The sequence below is a fragment of the Anomalospiza imberbis genome, unplaced genomic scaffold (assembly GCF_031753505.1).
Source record: "Anomalospiza imberbis isolate Cuckoo-Finch-1a 21T00152 unplaced genomic scaffold, ASM3175350v1 scaffold_247, whole genome shotgun sequence".
NCBI classification, from domain to species: Eukaryota; Metazoa; Chordata; class Aves; order Passeriformes; family Viduidae; genus Anomalospiza; species Anomalospiza imberbis.
This window is the reverse complement of record NW_027099875.1, coordinates 31,998-48,727: the sequence shown is the minus strand read 5'-3', so window position 1 is coordinate 48,727 and position 16,730 is coordinate 31,998. Positions and strand designations below refer to the sequence as shown.

The following is a 16,730-nucleotide window of genomic DNA, read 5'->3' as shown; positions in this document are numbered from 1 at the left end:
GCAGCCGGGCACACATTTCTGGGCACAGCTGAGCTCCCAGCTGCGCAGCGCCCCAAGGCTCCCCGGGCCTGGAAAAGCCCCAGCCGGGGCTGCAGCGTCCCGGAACCGCTCAGCCAATCCAAACGCAGCCAAAACGCGCTGCAGCCAATGGGAGCGCGAGGAGTTGAGGAGTCATCGGTTGTGCGGCAGAGCCTCGGCAATCGGTGCCCAAAAGTGCTCGGAGCCAATGAGAGCGCGCGGCGCTGCTGAGCCCGCGCTGCTCCGGACTGGTGCTGCCAGCGCAGCGCGGCCGCTCTGGGGCTGGTGCTCCCTGGGCGGCGCTGGCCATGGGGCGAGTGGCGGCAGCTGGGGCCGTACTGGTGGCACTGGTGGTGCTGGGAGCCCCCCCGGCTGCGGGCGCGGAGCTCTCGGGAGAGCGGGGGGGGCGGGAGGCGGTGGGACAGGGGGGAGAATGGGGAAAAGGGGGCGGTGGGAGCCCGAAATTGCAGGGGCAGGAGGAGGAGGGGACCCCGAAAGGAAGAGCGGGAGGGGCTGAGGATTGGGGGCAGGTGAGGAAGGGGTGGGAGAGGGTGGGAAAGTGGAGAAAAGGGGAGAGTAGGACCCCAAACCTGAGCGGGAAGGAAGGCAGGGCTTTTGGGAAATTGTGTTTAAAAGGTTGGGAAAGAGGAAAAGGAGTAAATGGGACCCCAAAACTCATCTGGGGAGAGGCTGAAAGTCGGAGGGGAGAGGATGTGGAAGGGCAAATGGGGGAAGGGTGCAAAAGAGGAAGTGGCAGCTCGGGCAGGAGAGATCCATGGCGGCCCTGGGGCAAAGGGGGTGCGGAGTGGGGATCCGGGGTGGATGCCGGAGCTCTGGGGCTGCTGGGGGGGCACCCCCGGACCTGTGTCCTGCACACACAGGGGTGTTCCAGTACGTGGGAAAGTCCGAGTGTCACTTCATGAACGGCACGGAGAAGGTGAGGTACCTGAGCAGGTTCATCTACAATCGGGAGCAGTACGCGATGTTCGACTGCGACGTGGGGCACTTTTTGGGGTTCACCCCCTATGGGGAGACAGCAGCCAGGTATTGGAACAGCGACCCAGACGTTATGGAGCAAAAAAGGGCTGCGGCGGACTGGCTGTGCCGGTACAACCACGAGTATCTCAGCCCGTTCCTCACGGAGCGCCAAGGTGAGCGCGGGGCAGAGCGTGTCCCCTCGGGCCCTGCCCTGCCAATGACCCTGGAGCCTCTCAAAACCTCCCTGGGATCGGCCCAGAGCCCTCAGCCCTCCTTGTGCCCATCCCCGAGACCTTGTGTCCCTGCCACTGAGCCCCGTGGCTCTCCCAGTCCATCCCAGTCTCTCCCAGTGCCTCCCGGCTGTCCATCTCAGCCTAGCGTGGTGCTGCCGCCTCTCAGCCAATCAGAGCGCGTGTCTCTGATGACTCATCAGTTGCCAGGCAGACCCGCAGCGCCGAGTGCCCCGCACTGGACTCGGCCTCCCAGTGCCGCGCGCTTCGTTCCCAGTTCCTCCCAGTGCCGCCCCAGTCCCTCCCAGTCCATTCCCAGTCCATTCCCAGTTCACTCCTAGACCTCCATCCTCCCTCCCAGTGCCCCCCATCCCCTCCCATCTCTCTGAGTGCCACCCCAGTCCTTCCCAGTCGATTCCCAGTCCCTCCCAAGGCCACCCCACCCCTCCCCTCTCTCTCCCAGTTTTCTCTCTCCCAGTTCCCCCCAGCTGATCCCAGTCTGTCCCCGCTCTCTCCCAGTGTCCCCAGCGTATCCATCTCGCTGGTGCCCTTGAGCTCCCAGCCGGGGCTGCTCCGTGATGGATTTCTACCCTGCCCACACCCAGCTGAGGTGGTTCCAGGGCCAGCAGGAGCTCTCTGTGGAGGCCACCGACATGGTCCCCAACAAGGACTGGACCTACCAGCTCCTGGTGCTGCTGGAAACACCCCCCTGGCGCGGGCTCACCTGCAGCTGCCAGGTGGAGCACATCAGCCTGGAGCACCCCCTGAGCTGGCACTGGGGCACGGGGGAGGAATTGGGGGCGCTGCAAGAGCCACTGGGATGTGCTGGGAGCAACTGGGAGGGAGTTGGAGACAGCCTGGTTTCAGCTGGGAGAGGGGCTTGGAGGTGTGGAAGGGCTGAGAAGTGGTTTCAAGGATGCTGGGGAGGGTGGGATGGTTCTGGCGGTCCTGCTGGACACTGGGAGGGAGTTTGGAGGTGCTGGGTGTGACTGGGAAGGATTGGAGTGAGTCTAGAGGAGCTGGAAGGAGATTGGGGATGGAAACGCAGAGCTTGGGATGAGGTTGGTTGTGCTGGGAAGAGACATGGAGGGGTCAGGGTGAGTCCTGGTGAGGCTGGGAAGGGACTGGGAGAGGGTTTGTGGGTCCTGGCGCGGTGCGAGGCAACTGGAAGGGGGCTGTGGGATCCTGAGAAGGATGGGCAAGGCTTTGGTGGGTCCTGGGGAGGCCGGGAAGGGATCGGGGGAGGTTTCAGTGGGTTCTGGGTGGGATGGGGGTGACTGGGAAGGTACTTGGAGTGGCTTGGGGTGTCTCTGAGAGGTTTTGGGAGGTCCTTACCCCTGCAGACCCCCCAGAGATGCCACTGGATGCCGCCCGCAGCAAGATGCTGTCAGGGATCGGGGGCTCCAAGTTGGGCTTCGTCTTCCTGGCGCTGGGGCTCAGCTTCTAGGAGCTTGTGTGCTCCTTCCCCGGGGCTCCAGACCGGTGTCACCCCCTTTTCTCTGCACACAGAGCTCCTGAGCCGCCGCCGGCTGCAGTCCCTTCCCGTGGTCTTGGGCCCGGCCGGGACCCCCCCGCTTCATCCCCACGCTGATTTTGGGGGGGTCGTGTGTCCCCCCAACCCTGCTGTCACTCTGCCCTTGCCTGCCTGCTCCCAGTCTTCCCAGTAAAGCTTCCCAGTTAAACCCAGTCCAGGTTATGGGGGGCAGTGGGGAGGGACTTGGGGGGACCCCACGCGGGGGCCGGGACTGGGCAGGGAGGGTGGGGTCCACGTGGGGAACACTGGGTGCTGCGGGTCTGCCCGGCAACTGGTGAGTCATCAGCCCCGCTCGCTCTGATTGGCTGACTCTTGTCCATCGCGTTCTCTCATTGGCTGAGGAGAGGCCCGGGACTGGAGAGAAGCAACGGCAGAGATCCCGCCCCGAGCACCGGCACGGGGACAACAGACCCAGCCTGGGCACACGGAGGGAATTTATTACCAACCAAACACAGCAGCACAAGCAGAAGGGAAAGAAATCCCTCCAACACCTTCCCCCCACCCAACGGGGATCACCCACAACAGGGCTTATCCATGATGGAGAGACGGGGACAGCCGAGTTTAGACCAGAAGCCAATTTCATTGAGGGTACCAGGTGTTTATACAGGGTTTTACTTGTGTGGTGCTCAGATAGGGCTCGATGTTTGCTAACAATTTCCCATTGGTTACACATTCTTCATGACATCACGGCACCTGGGAACATTATCTTATCACAAAGTCTCACAACAGGTTGCTTGGTCACTTCTTGCCCAGGGAGACTTAAACTGTGTCTGTGTCTCCCACAGTTTCTGCTCAGTCAGGCCTCAGATATCGGCCCCTTTATCAGCTCCATTGTTTTCCTCTCTGTTTTATTCCCCATTCGGGGGCACCAGGGCTCTGCCCAACGGGGGTCACTGGGGATCATCCAGCCTGGATCCTCCCATGGGGGATGGAGCTGGAGCAGCCCACAAAGCTCTTCCCTCACTCTCTTCCCTCACTGTCTTCCCTCACTCCAAGCTCTTCCCTCACTCTCTTCCCTCACTGCAAGCTCTTCCCTCACTCTCTTCCCTCACTCGAAGCTCTTCTTTCACTTGGGGCACTCGCTGGGTGAATTGAGGTGGAAAATGAAAACCTTACAATTCTGATAGATTTGTAAGATTTGGTACGTATTGCAGCACCGTGCGCACGCCAGGCTTTTCCCTTCACTGGCCATGTGTGTCCCTGAAAACTCCGGATTCTTTTTTATTACTCTAGCTAATTTACATATTCATAGAATTTCACAATAGGTTCATGCATTATCATTCTTCTGATTTTGCCTTACACTTACAGCTAGTTACACTTGTACTCACTTTTTGTCAGAAAGTACAGAGAGAACTCCTGGGTCACTCTGCGATGTCTGTTTCAAGGTTGGAGGAGTCTTTCTTATCTCTTTAGCTTATAAATTTGCATTCTTTCTCTTTAGCTGGGGCAGTTTTGCTTGTGCTCCAGTTACGAGAATAACAGCATATTTTACTTATGTTTGCAAGCACAAAGAGGAACATTTTACCTAAATCCAAAGGGATTTCTAGCCTGTTAAATTTTTACACTATCTCAGGGCTTCCCTTAGTGGTGCCTCCGTTGGTGTTGGGTCAAGTTTGAGCTCTGTGAGAAGCTCTTCCCACACTCCCCACACTCGTAGGGCCTCTCCCCGCTGTGGATGCGCCGGTGCACAGTGAGACTGGAGTTGTGCTTGAAGCCTCTCCTGCAGTCGGGGCAGCGGAAGGGCCTCTCATCTGTGTGAATTCGCTCATGTTTGAGGAGATTGGAGCTGGTGTGAAACCTCTTCCCACACTGAGGACACTCGTAGGGCCTCTCCCCAGTGTGGATATGCTGGTGTCTTCTAAGGATAGAGTTCTGGCCAAAGCTCTTCCCACACTCCCCACACTCGTAGGGCCGTTTCCCAGTGTGGATCACCTGGTGCTGGATCAGGTTGGAGCTCCACCTGAAACCCTTCCCACACTTCCCACACTTGTAGGGCCGTTCCCCAGTGTGGATCCTCCGGTGCTCGATCAGTTTGGAGCTGTGGCTGAATCCCTGCCCACATTCCAAGCACTCATACGGCCATTCCCCAGTGTGGATCCTCTGGTGCTGGATCAGGTGGGAGCTCCGGCTGAAACCCTTCCCACACTCCCCACACTCGTAGGGCCGTTTCCCAGTGTGGATCACCTGGTGCTGGATCAGGTGGGAGCTCCGCCTGAAACCCTTCCCACACTCCCCACACTCGTAGGGCCGTTCCCCAGTGTGGATCCTCTGGTGCCGGAGCAGGTTGAAACTCTGACTGAAACCCTGCCCACATTCCAAGCACTTGTGAGGTTTCTCCCTGCCATGAGCCTTCTCCACCAACTCCGAGCCCCGGCTGGATCTCCGGCCGCCTTCCTGGCTCAGGGGAGCTCTTTCCTCCCCGCAGCTCCCTGAGCTAGGGTTGCAGCTCCTCCTCCGGCAGGATCTCCGGGGCTTTTCCTCCTCCTCCATCCAGCCACGCCCTGGAATGAAAAATCCTGGTTTGGGGAAAAAACAAGAGGAGCGCAACTTGGACTGGAGGTTCCTCCCTGCCCAAGTTCATCTTAGAAGTCATTGGTAAGTTTTTGTACGTAAGAACCTCCAAAACACCAAGATTCAGCCCACAAATCCTGCAAACTTCAATACACACATCAAAAACATCCCAAACCCCACAATTCAGCAAAAACCTCCTGCAAAAGATAAAGATTCAGCTGCCACATAAAACCAAAGCAACAACATTTAGCCCAAGCAAGCTCAGTAACACCAAGATTCACCCCGTGAAAATCCTGGATCCCCCTCTGCAGTCACCTGCTGCATGTGGGGGAGCAGCGCTCCTGGGGCTGGGGGGAGGCTGCAGACACAGGGAGCAGTGGAACCTTGTGCTGCTTCCTGTTTCTGCTCCTCCTCCTCCTGTGTCTCTGCTCTTCCTCACACTCCTCTTCCTCCTGCTATTCCTCCTTCTCCTGCACTATCCCACCTTCTCCTGCCACGTCCATCCTTTGACCATTTTGTTCCTCAACGCTGCTTCTCCTTCCCTTCTCCTCCTGCCCCCAGGCCCAGCACACACTGCCGGCTCCCTCTTCCCCCCAGACCCACAGCATCCCAGCGCAGGGGCAGGGATGGAGCTGGGGCAGGTCGGGCTGGGGCAGCGCTGGGCTCTCGGCCGCTTCCGCCCGCACTTGGTCCCCACTGCAGCCGCTCCCGCCAGGACAGCGCGGGGGGGCCCGGCCTTGGCGCTGCCCCACTCCCACCTCCCCAAATTCCCCTCGCGGGGGCGATGGGGCCGAGGGGGGGGCGCAGGTGGGCTCCGGGTGGGGAACGCTGGGAGCTGCGAGTCTGCCTGGCAACTGGTGAGTCATCAGCGCCCTGCGCTCTGATTGGCTGAGCTCTGCCTGAGGGCTGGGGCTGCAGCAAAGAGGGGACACCCTGCTCCAGGGGGGATGTCCCGAAAACGGGGGACCCCCATGAAAGGAACAAGAGGAAAGTGTCTTTACAAACAGATGCTGTGAATCTGCTCCGAGACAGGGCCAGGGACCTGCACATTAGGAAGTGACAGGAGAAGCCATCAGTTTCAGGAAATGTTATCAATTGATGACACAGACTGCTGCTCAGCCAAGGTCCTGCTCAATTCATGAACTTCCTGAAGAACAACAAAGACTTAACAGAGCCATGAATATCGTTTGTTATATAAAAGCAGGGAGCAAATTACAGGGGCATGTAGCAGGTGGATTGGGAAGTCTGCACCTCTCAAGTACTTCAGCCAGTGGGGAAAAGAGAGGGAGATGGGGCCAGGAGAATTGGGATGAAAAGGAGGCTGTGTCCTCCAACAACTGCAGAGATCCCATGGGGAATGTCCCATGGCCTCTCCCATTTCTAGGAATGAAATTACTTTTACAGGACTCCTCTGTCTGCTTTGTGGACAGAAACCTCTGCTGATGTCAATTTTCCCGCACACCCTGGGGCTCATCCGGAATTCCTTCCACCGTCCGGGGCGGCGGGCAGGGAGTGCAGCTGGAGGTGCCTCACCCACTTTGGGTGATCGGCTCCCTTGGCTGGCGGCGGCACCGGGGATCGATTGGGGACCCGGGAGTGACCAGGAGACAGACGAGGGACACATCAGGGGGGTCTGTGAAGAGTCAGCAGGGAGAGAGCACTGAAAATCTCAGCAGTGAGTGCACTGGGATCTTCGGGGAGTGAACATGGCAGGGAACCCAGGGAGGGGAGAAAAGGGAAAGCCAGGGAGCGGTCCTGGCCAAAGGGATGATGATCCCAAAATGTCTCTGAAGGGTCCCTTGGGAGAATGTTGAGGTAGTTTGCACATTCCCCCAGAGGTAATTAAGGACATGGACACCCAGGGGGGCAATAAGGGAAGTGGAGAAGGGATTTGGACAACAGGGGATGGATGGTGTTGATATGGTGAAGGCAAGAAGCAGCAGGAGGAATCTATGTGGTGAGAAAAAGGATGATGGAGAAGAGGAGGAAGAGAAAAATACAGAGAACTGAGATATTTTTCAGCAGTGTTTTATCCTCAGAATTTGCCAGCTGATCCAGATCCTTTCCATCCCGGGTTTCCCGGAGAGGAAAAGAAGGAGGCCAGGATGTCAGGGGGTTTCTCTGTGGTGGGCAGCAGCAGCACCGGGCGTGCAGACGTGCGGGACCAGGAGTACGGGCTGGGGGCCTGTGGGGAGCTGCGGGGCCGGGCCGGGGCTGTGGGGCAGCCGGGGCTCAGCGCCGGGCGCTGCCTGACCCCACCAGCCCCGGGCAGGGCCGGCAGTGGCCCCCGGCCCCCAGGAGCCTGCGGGACGCCCCGGCCGCTGCCCGGCCCCGTGGAGCTGCCGGCCCTGCCCGCCGGGGGGGCCGCCTTTGGACACTGCGGCAGGACAGGGACCGGCTCTGGGATACGGGCTGGGGAGGGGACCCTGAGCACAAGGAGGAAAACAAAGACACATCTGGGAAATGCAGATTGTACATGGAAGGATCAGGGTTTTCTATTAAGCATTTGCTTTGGGTCGCTGGAGAAAGGAAAGACTTTGCACAAAGCTCAGCAGCTCTCAGAGGATGAGCACCCACAGGCAGTGAGCGGGGCTGCAGGAGTGGCAGAAGAAGGCCCTGGAGCACTTGGGCACAAAGGCACAGCAGCTGAATGCAAGAAGGGATGAGCAAAAGGCCAAGCTGAAGGCAAAGGCCATGGCACAGTTCCTACAGCCCCTCTGGGATCAACCCCAGGGCCCAAGGGGGCCCCAGCACCCAGGGGACGGGGTTGGCCACAAGCACCTGGCAGAGGCATTGCCCTCCTGGCCACGGGAGAGGCCACCCAAACAGCCCCTGGGAAGGAGTCAGGGCTGTAATCCAAGATGCCATGGGTACGGCTTTTGCCGTTGGCTTTGGCAAGAAGACAAACCAGACCCAGGGCAGATATTGAATTCTCTCCCTTGCAATTGATCTTGGGAATTCCTTACCCTGGTAATTCTCCACCCCGTGCAGGGTGGGGATAAGGGATGTACATTTAAAGCAGTCTGTGGCCAGAGTCCTGTCTCTTGTGAAATCTCTCCCACAGGAAGCTGGGCTGGCACAGAGCCTGCCTTGGCACTTTGCTGTTCCCAACATCCAAGCAGGACATCGGGCCCTGCCTGAGGAGGCCAAAGCAGCACCACTGGTGGCCAAGTGGCGTGGCCCATGCCAAGTGTCCCTGAGGCCAGAAACAGCCCCCAGCACAGCTGAGCACGGGGGGACCCCTCAGCCTGGGCTCCAGGGCTCTGAAGCCCCGGAGATTTGCACTTCCCGCCTGCAGCAGGAGCATGGGAGGCCCCCACGGAGCCTGCACTGAAGGCAGCGCAGCAGCAGCCAGGGCTCCACAGCGGGGCAAGCCCCTGGGCCTGCCCACACATCCTCTGCTCAAATCCTCTGCCTGGGCACCCTCCTTTGGCATCTCCAGCCACCGGGGCCAATCCTTGCTGCCACTGCTGCAGCTTCAGTGCTTTCTGGGCCTGCACTGCCACAGCTGCTGGCAAAGACAACGGCACAATTCCACTCTGGGTCTCAGTCACACTCACACACTGCGCTGCCTGGGATTGCACTGATGGAAAATACACCAGGTCATAGACTTGAACATTTTTAACATTTTATTTCTCTACTCAGCCTTGGTTTGCCTTGGCCTCGGGGAAAGAAATGGTAAAGGTTTTTTTAAGGGATGTTCCACCACTCAGTGGAGATGAGTTTAACATCTCAACACACTGGGAATGGCCCAAAAGATACCCACAAAGATAACGCCCAGCAGCAAACAGCAACCAACACCTACCCCAGACACTGCCCCCGGCAGAGCTGGAGACACCTGCTCTGGAAAAGGCTGAGAAGGAAATCCAGCAGTTCCGACCTGATGAACAGCAGAAGCCAAGAAATCCGGGTCCAACAGGAACCCAAACACTAAAAACTGCACAACTTGAAACTGCAGAACATTAAACCAATGGATTTAGATTGGTTCAGACTGTATCAAGTTTGGGAAAAATCCAGTCAAACCCACGTGTCATGGAACGATTTTCTCTGCACACCCGGGCTACGTGGGGATGGAATGATTTCTGTAGCACATCCTGGCCAGAATCAAGGAATGCCTTGACTCTAACACTAAACATATTGGTAGAGAGTTTTCCTTTCTCCTGCACTTTCATTGCAAAGTTTATAGCAGTAGAGTATTTTTTGTAATAATCCTACTTCTATATTGCCGGTTAGGTTTCGGCCAGGGATGTGAGAATGAGTTTCTACTCCGAGGAGAAGTAGAAAAAACTTAATTGCCTTGGAATTTATTTGTGTATGTTTGTGTGAGAGATACCGAAATTTTGGTCTGGATTTTTCGACGTTCACCTTCAGGTTGCATTTTGCAAAACGAGAAGAGATTTAAAGGTGACTCTTTAATTCATAAACAGTAAATAGATGATTTGAAGGAAAAATGAAAAAAGCAGCAGGTTGTGGGAGGCACACATGAGGCTGCTGAAGGCTGCTCTGGAAGAGAAGCTGCATTCCAGGCAGCCAGCAGAGGAGCTTTAGAAATGCAAATTAACACTGCTGGGGCAAAGTGGGGACAAGGTACCTGGCTCTTCTTGCCTGGGGCAGGAATTGGGCTGATTCCCTCTGCCCCCCACCCCAAGCTCTGCCTGCCTGCACAGATGGAATCTGCACAGCTGAAGGCAGAGCTCATGGTGAGGATCTCTGACTCTGCAACAGAAATGAGTGAAGCTGCAAAGAGAAACAGCAAATGGAGAATGCTGTGAAAACTTCACTAAAATAAGGGGGGATCATCCCTGTGCACAGGCGGATCGGGAAGTCTGAACCTTCCAAGTCCCTCAGCCAGTGGGCAAAGGCAGAGGGAGATGCGGCCGGGAAAATGAGCATCCAAAGGAGGCAGCGTGCTACAACAAGGGCAGAGCCCGCATGGCAAATGCCCCACGGCCTCTCCCTCTGCTCAGCAATCGAGTCACTTTGACAGGACTCCTCGGTCTCCTCTGGCCACAGAAACCTCCGGCGACGGGAATTTCCCCGCACGGGCCCGGCCACGGGGCAGCCACCTCTGTCCCAGCCACAGCAACCGGGACGAGCCAGCGCTACTCCGGCAGCGGCTCCTGCCCAGGCAGCGGCGGGAAGGAGACCGCGGGCAGCCGCTCCCGCAGTGCCCTCAGCCCAGGGCCGGCACGGGCCGGACACGGCACCGCCAAGCCGCCGGAGCCCCCTGCCGCCCCCTCCGCCCGCAGCGAGCCCCGAGCCCCCGCAGAACCCGGCGCGGCTCCCACCTGCGCCGGGGCCGCCTCCGAGCTCCGCCAATGCCGCCTCCCCGCGCTCCGGCCGCTGCCGCCGCTCCCGGGCCCGCACAGACGCTCCGCCAATGGCGCCGCTGCCGAGCCAGGGCCGCCCTCAGGCCGCCAGCGGGGCCGTGCTTCGCCCCGCTCTCACCAATCAGCGCGCCAGAACCGCGACTGACGGCAGCAGCGGCCAATGGCAGCGAGGGGCGGGCTCTGCACACGGCACAGCCTCGCCCCGCGCTCTCAGGGCCCCCCGGGCTGTGGGAGGGCAAAGCCGGAGATGAGGAACAGCCCTGGAACGGGCCCGGGCCCGGGCCGGCATCGATCTGCAGCACCAACAAACTTCTCCGCACCTCCCGACACGGCTTTCCCGGCCCTGCGCCTTCGCCTTCGCTGCCTCCGGCTCTGCGGGAAGCCCAGCAGCCGCACTTCTCCTGCCCCCTAATTCGGAGCATCCGTGCATCGCTTTGATTTCCCCCAAAAAGGGAAAACCGCCCCAAAGCCCTGTGGGGGAGTGGGGGAGGGGAGAGATTTCTGGCACAAAACTCCAAAAGCTCCGAGCAGGACAATGAGAAGTCAGTGAAGAGCCTTGAATCCAGCTTTTCCCACGCCTCCCTCCTTCCAGCTGCACCTCTTCCTCCTCCTTCATCCCTGCCCTGCCCTCCCTCCTCCTCCTCCTTTAACAGGAGCAGCGACACCCTCGGTGCCCCGTTCCCGCAGCCCTGGCAGCCCGCGGAAGGAGCGGGTATTGAGCCGGGATACGTCGGGATAAGCTGGGATCAAACTGGGAGAGACTGGAATCCTGGAGGGAGTGAGAGAAAGTTACCAGGCTCATACTGTAACGAACTGGGCTCGTACTGGGAGAAGCCACTGCCGGCCCTGGGACCACCCAAAAACACCTCCCGGGGACCCCCCGATGTCCCCCAAGGGCCAGCTGCGGCTCGGCTTTGGAGCCCTGCCAGCTCCAAACATCCCCCCCAAAAAACCCCAACCCAGGCACCCCCCGGGATATTTGGGCCGAGCTCCCCCTCCCCGGGCACCTGCGGGATGGGGGGCGATGCTCCCGGGGCTACGGCGACTTCTGGCAGCGCCAGGGCCCCGCGATTCCTTCTCTCCTCTCCTCCGGCCGCTCCCGGCTGCCGCTGCGCCTCTTCCTCCCTCCCTCCTCCTCCTCCCCCGTTCCCGAAGGCCGAACCGTGAGGGGAAAGGGGCGGGGAAAGGGCGGGAACCGTGAGGGGAAAGGGGCGGGGCCAGACCAAGGGCGGGAACCGTGAGGGGAAAGGGGCGGGGAAAGGGCGGGAACCGTGAGGGGAAAGGGGCGGGGAAAGGGCGGGAACCGTGAGGGGAAAGGGGCGGGGCCAGGCCAAGGGCGGGAACCGTGAGGGGACACTCTGTGAGGCGGCGCTCTGCAGACAGAACTGCCACGGACTGAAAACGAACGGCAAAGAAATCAGTAAGTCTGAAAGTTTTATTTGCTATCAAATACATCCCAGCCACCCATCCCCACACAGTCCCCATGTCACCGCTCCAAACTGGGATCCCACTTCTCCTAATCTCCTCCCAACCCCATCTCACTCTGGAGGTTGTGGAATCGAGTGAGTTTTGGGTGGGATTGAGATTTTTGAGGTGGGAACAAGCAAATTGAGGTGGGATTGAGCCTTTATGGGTTAAAATTCAGTGGTTTTCAGTGGCATGTGAGTGGTTTTGAGGGGAAAGATCGATGCCTCTTGGCTTTTGGAGTGCAGTTAAATTGAGAAGAGAAAAAAATTAAGGTCAATAGGAAAGGAGAAGCAGCCGGGTGTGTTCCCAACGTGGATCACAGGGAATGTGGGTCACCAGGGCTGTGCCCAATGTGGGTCCTCCAGTGGGGGATGGAGTTTAGCTCTTCTCACATTGGGGCACTCGCAGCGCTTCCATTACCGGTGGCTCCGTTGGTGTTTGGTCAAGGTAGAGCTGCTGGGGAAGCTCTTCCCACACTGGGGACACTCGTAGGGCCCCTCCCCGGTGTGGATGCGCTGGTGTCTGATGAGGTGGGACTTCTGCCTGAATCCCTTCCCGCAGTCAGGGCAGCAGAAGGGCCTCTCCTCTGTGTGAACCAGATAGTGCGTGAGGAGATGGGAGCTGGTCTGAAACCTCTTCCCACACTTGGAACACTCGTAGGGCCTCTCCCCAGTGTGGATCCTCTGGTGCACGTTCAGGGTGGAGCTCTGGCTGAAGCTCTTCCCACACTCCCCACACTCGTAGGGCCTCTCCCCAGTGTGGATCCTCTGGTGCTTGATCAGGCTGGAGCTCTGTCTGAAGTTCTTCCCACACTCCCCACACTCATAGGGCCTCTCCCTAGTGTGGATCCTCTGGTGCTTCATCAGGTGGGAGCTCCGCCTGAAGCTCTTCCCACACTCCCTACACTCGTAGGGCCTCTCCCCACTGTGGATCCTCTGGTGCCTGATCAGGTGTGAGCTCCTCCTGAAGTTCTTCCCACACTCTGAGCACGTGTGGGGCTTCTCCCCATCATGGAGCTGCTCATGGACCACCAGCTCCGAGCTCTGGCTCGATCTCCGGCTGCCTCCCTGGCCCAGGGTGGGTCTTTCCTCCTCAGATCCCCGCGATCTGCGTTTGCAGCCTGTCCTCGTGCGGCATCTCCAGGGCTTTTCCTTCCCGCTGGGTTCCTGCGTCGTGGAGCCGCTCAAATCAGCCTCTTCCACGAGGTTCTGCTGCAGGGATTTGTCCTCCCTGCTCTCCATCCTCAGCTCCTGCTCTGGGGGAGCAAGGACAAGGACAGGGTCTTCCTCTTCCTCGCTGCCTCCCAGGGGCTGGGAATGGGAAATCCTGGTCTGGGGAAAACAAGGGATGAGCACCTTGAGTCTGAAGGTCCCTCTGCCCGAGTCCATCTCTAGAAGTCCCTGGCCACCTGGGCTCCATAAAAACCTCCCAAACACCAAGATTCAGCCCTGAAAAAGCCTCCCAGGAGTTCCCCATCCCTGCTCCCTCCCCTTTGCTGTTTGGGGCTCCCCCCTGTCCCAGCTGCTGGGGGTCACGCTTGGATTGGGGGTCCCCCTTCTCCTCGCTGCCTGCCCTCCCCAGGCTGTTGGGAGTCCCAGCAATCCCAAAAGCTCCCCCCTCTTGACTCTCCCCATTTAGGGCTGCCGGGGCTTTTTGGGCTCCCGGGCTCCCTTCTCCCCTTCCTCTCTGCTTGGGGCTGCAGGGGCTCCAAGGAGTCCCCCCTGCCCCTCTCCAGGCTCTTGAGGGTCCCGCCGATGGCGGCGCTCCCCCCTCGCTGGGCTCCCCACTTTGGGCTCCTGGGGGACACAGGGCTCTGCTCCTCCAGGCTGCCTCTGCCGGCAGCCGCCACCGGGACCCCCAGTGTCCCCCCAAGGGGCCTTTTCCGCTCGACTTTGCAGTTCTTCATTCTCCAAACACCCCCCCAAAACAACCCGACCCAGGCACCCCCCAGGATATCTGGGCCGAGCTCCCCCTCCCCGCTCACCTGCGGGATGATCCCACAGCTGGGGGCTACGAATTCAGGGAGGGCTCGACCGCGTGTTTCCTCCTGCTGTCCTTGATCCGCCTTTGTCCCTCCTCTTCCTCTTCCTCCCGCCCCTCCTCTTCCTTCCCCCCTTTTCTTCCTCCCTAAGCCCCCCTCCTTCTCCTCCTTCATCCCTGCCCTTCCCTCCCTCCTCTTCTCCCCCACTCCTCCTCTTCCCTAACCCCGCCTGATTCTCCTCTTCCTTCCCCCCTTCTCCTTCTCCCTAACCCCCCCTCGCCTTCTCCTCCTTCATCTCTCCTCTTCCATCGCTCCTCCTCCTCCTCCTCCTGTGTGCTATCCCCTCCTCCCTGTCCTCCTTCATCCCTCCCCTTCCATCCCTCCTCCTCCTCCTCCTCCTCTTCCCCCTCCCTTTCCCCATCTCCTTCTCCTGTTTCCAGCCCTACTCACTCTCCTTCTTCACCCCTCCTCTTCCATGCGATCCCAGTTTGTACTGGGATTTGTATGCTCCGTGTCTGTAGGATCCCATTCCATATCATCCCAGTCCTGTTTATCCCAGTCTCTATGGTCCTGATCCATGTGGTCCCAGTCTGTGCAGTCCCACTCTGTGCAGTCCCAGTCTGTAGGATCCCAGTCCATGTTATCCCAGTCTGGGTGGTCCCACTCCATAGGATCGCATTCCACAGGGTCCCAGTCCATGTTTTATCCCAGTCCATAGGATCCCAGTTCCATATAATCCCAGTCCAGTTTATCCCAGTCCATAGGATTCAGGTCCATAGGATCCCAGTCCGGGCTATCCCAGTCCAGATTATCCCAGTTCATAGGATCCCAGTCTGGGCTATCCCAGTCCAGTTTATCCCAGTCCATAGGGTCCCAGGCCCTATTCGATCCCATTCCCTGTTTTATCCCAGTTCCATATAGTCCCAGTCCAGTTTATCCCAGTCCATAGGATCCCAGTTCCATATAATCCCAGTCCAGGTTATCCCAGTCCATAGGATTCAGGTCCATAGGATCCCAGTCTGGGCTATCCCAGTCCAGTTTATCCCAGTCCATAGGGTCCCAGGCCCTATTCGATCCCATTCCCTGTTTTATCCCAGTTCCATATAATCCCACTCCAGTTTATCCCAGTCCATAGGATTCCAGTCCATATTTGATCCCATTCCGTTTTATCCCAGTTCCATATAATCCCAGTCCAGTTTATCCCAGTCCAGTTTATCCCATTCCATAGGATCCCCGTCCCTATTTGATCCCATTCCCTGTTTTATCCCAGTTCCATATAATCTCTCCAGTCTCTCAGGCATCATGGGGAACTGGGATAACTGGGGAGCATGGGATAATGGGGAAACTGGGAAAATGGGGGAGAAACTGGGGTAACTGGGAGAGTGGGATAATGGGGAACTGGGATAATGGGGGAGAAACTGGGATAACTGGGAGAGTGGGATAATGGGGAACTGGGATAATTGGGGGAACTGGGATAACTGGGATAATGGGGAACTGGGATAATGGGGGGAACTGAGATAATGGGGAACTGGGATAATAGGGGGAAGTGGGATAACTGGGGAACTGGGACAATGGGGAATTGGGATAATGGGGGGAACTGGGATAATGGGGAACTGGGATAATGGGAGTACTGGAATAATGGGGGGAACTGGGATAATGGGGAACTGGGATAATGGGGAATTGGGATAATGGGGGGAACTGGGATAATGGGGGAGAAACTGGGATAACTGGGAGAGTGGGATAATGGGGAACTGGGATAATTGGGGGAACTGGGATAACTGGGATAATGGGGAACTGGGATAATGGGGGGAACTGGGATAATGGGGAACTGGGATAATGGGGAATTGGGATAATGGGGGGAACTGGGATAATGGGGAACTGGGATAATGGGAGTACTGGGATAAATGGGAGAGTGGGTTAGGGGAACTGGGATAACCGGGATAATGGGGATCTGGGATAATGGGAGTACTGGGATAACTGGGAGAGAGGGATAATGTGGGACTGGGATAACTGGGATAATGGGAGTACTGGGATAACTGGGAGAGAGGGATAATGTGGGACTGGGATAACTGGGATAACTGGGATAATGAGAGTACTGGGATAACTGGGAGAGTGGGATAATGGGGAACTGGGATAATGGGAGTACTGGGATAACTGGGAGAGAGGGATAATGGGGAACTGGGATAAGGGGGAACTGGGATGATGGGAGTACTGGGATAATGGGAATTTGGGGATAATGGGAAAATTGGGAATATCAGAATAATGGGAATTCTGGCATAACAGGAATACCGTTGGGAATTTTGGGATAGTGGGGACACAAACCAGGGTAACTGGGATCACGGGGATAATGGGAAAATTGGGAATGTTGGAATACCGGGAATTCCGGGATAATGGGAATTTTGGGATAACAGTGAGAAAAACTGGGATAACAGGAATTCCGGGATAATGGGAATTTTTGGATAACATAAATTCCGGGATAATGGGAATTTTGGGATAAGGGGAATTTTGGGATAACAGTGACAAAAACTGGGATAACATAAATTCCAGGATAATGGGAATTTTGGGATAAGGGGAATTTTGTGATAGCAGTGACAAAAAGTGGGATAACAGAAATTCCAGGATAATGGGAATTTTGGGATAACAGAAATTCCAGGATAATGGGAATTTTGGGACAATGGGTA

At 57.8% G+C, this 16,730-nt stretch overlaps 2 protein-coding genes across 2 annotated transcripts in view; one reads left to right on the top strand and one right to left on the bottom strand.

The window, feature by feature from the left end:
• The window catches only part of LOC137466524 (zinc finger protein 850-like), a 79,833-nt gene extending 66,524 nt beyond the window's left edge, over positions 1–13,309 (bottom strand). The window contains exons 1-2 of the mRNA XM_068178250.1: positions 12,489–13,309; positions 4,352–5,098 (exon numbers count right to left, since the gene is read on the bottom strand). Coding sequence (XP_068034351.1) covers positions 4,352–5,098; positions 12,489–13,309 — 1,568 coding nt within the window. The remainder of the gene's footprint in view (positions 1–4,351; positions 5,099–12,488) is intronic.
• LOC137466519 (class II histocompatibility antigen, B-L beta chain-like) lies at positions 327–2,673 on the top strand. Its single transcript, XM_068178246.1, is given in 6 exon segments — positions 327–408; positions 897–1,169; positions 1,514–1,523; positions 1,755–1,793; positions 1,795–2,006; positions 2,579–2,673. Coding segments are annotated over 6 exon segments (711 nt in total).
• Positions 13,310–16,730: the final 3,421 nt, after the last annotated feature.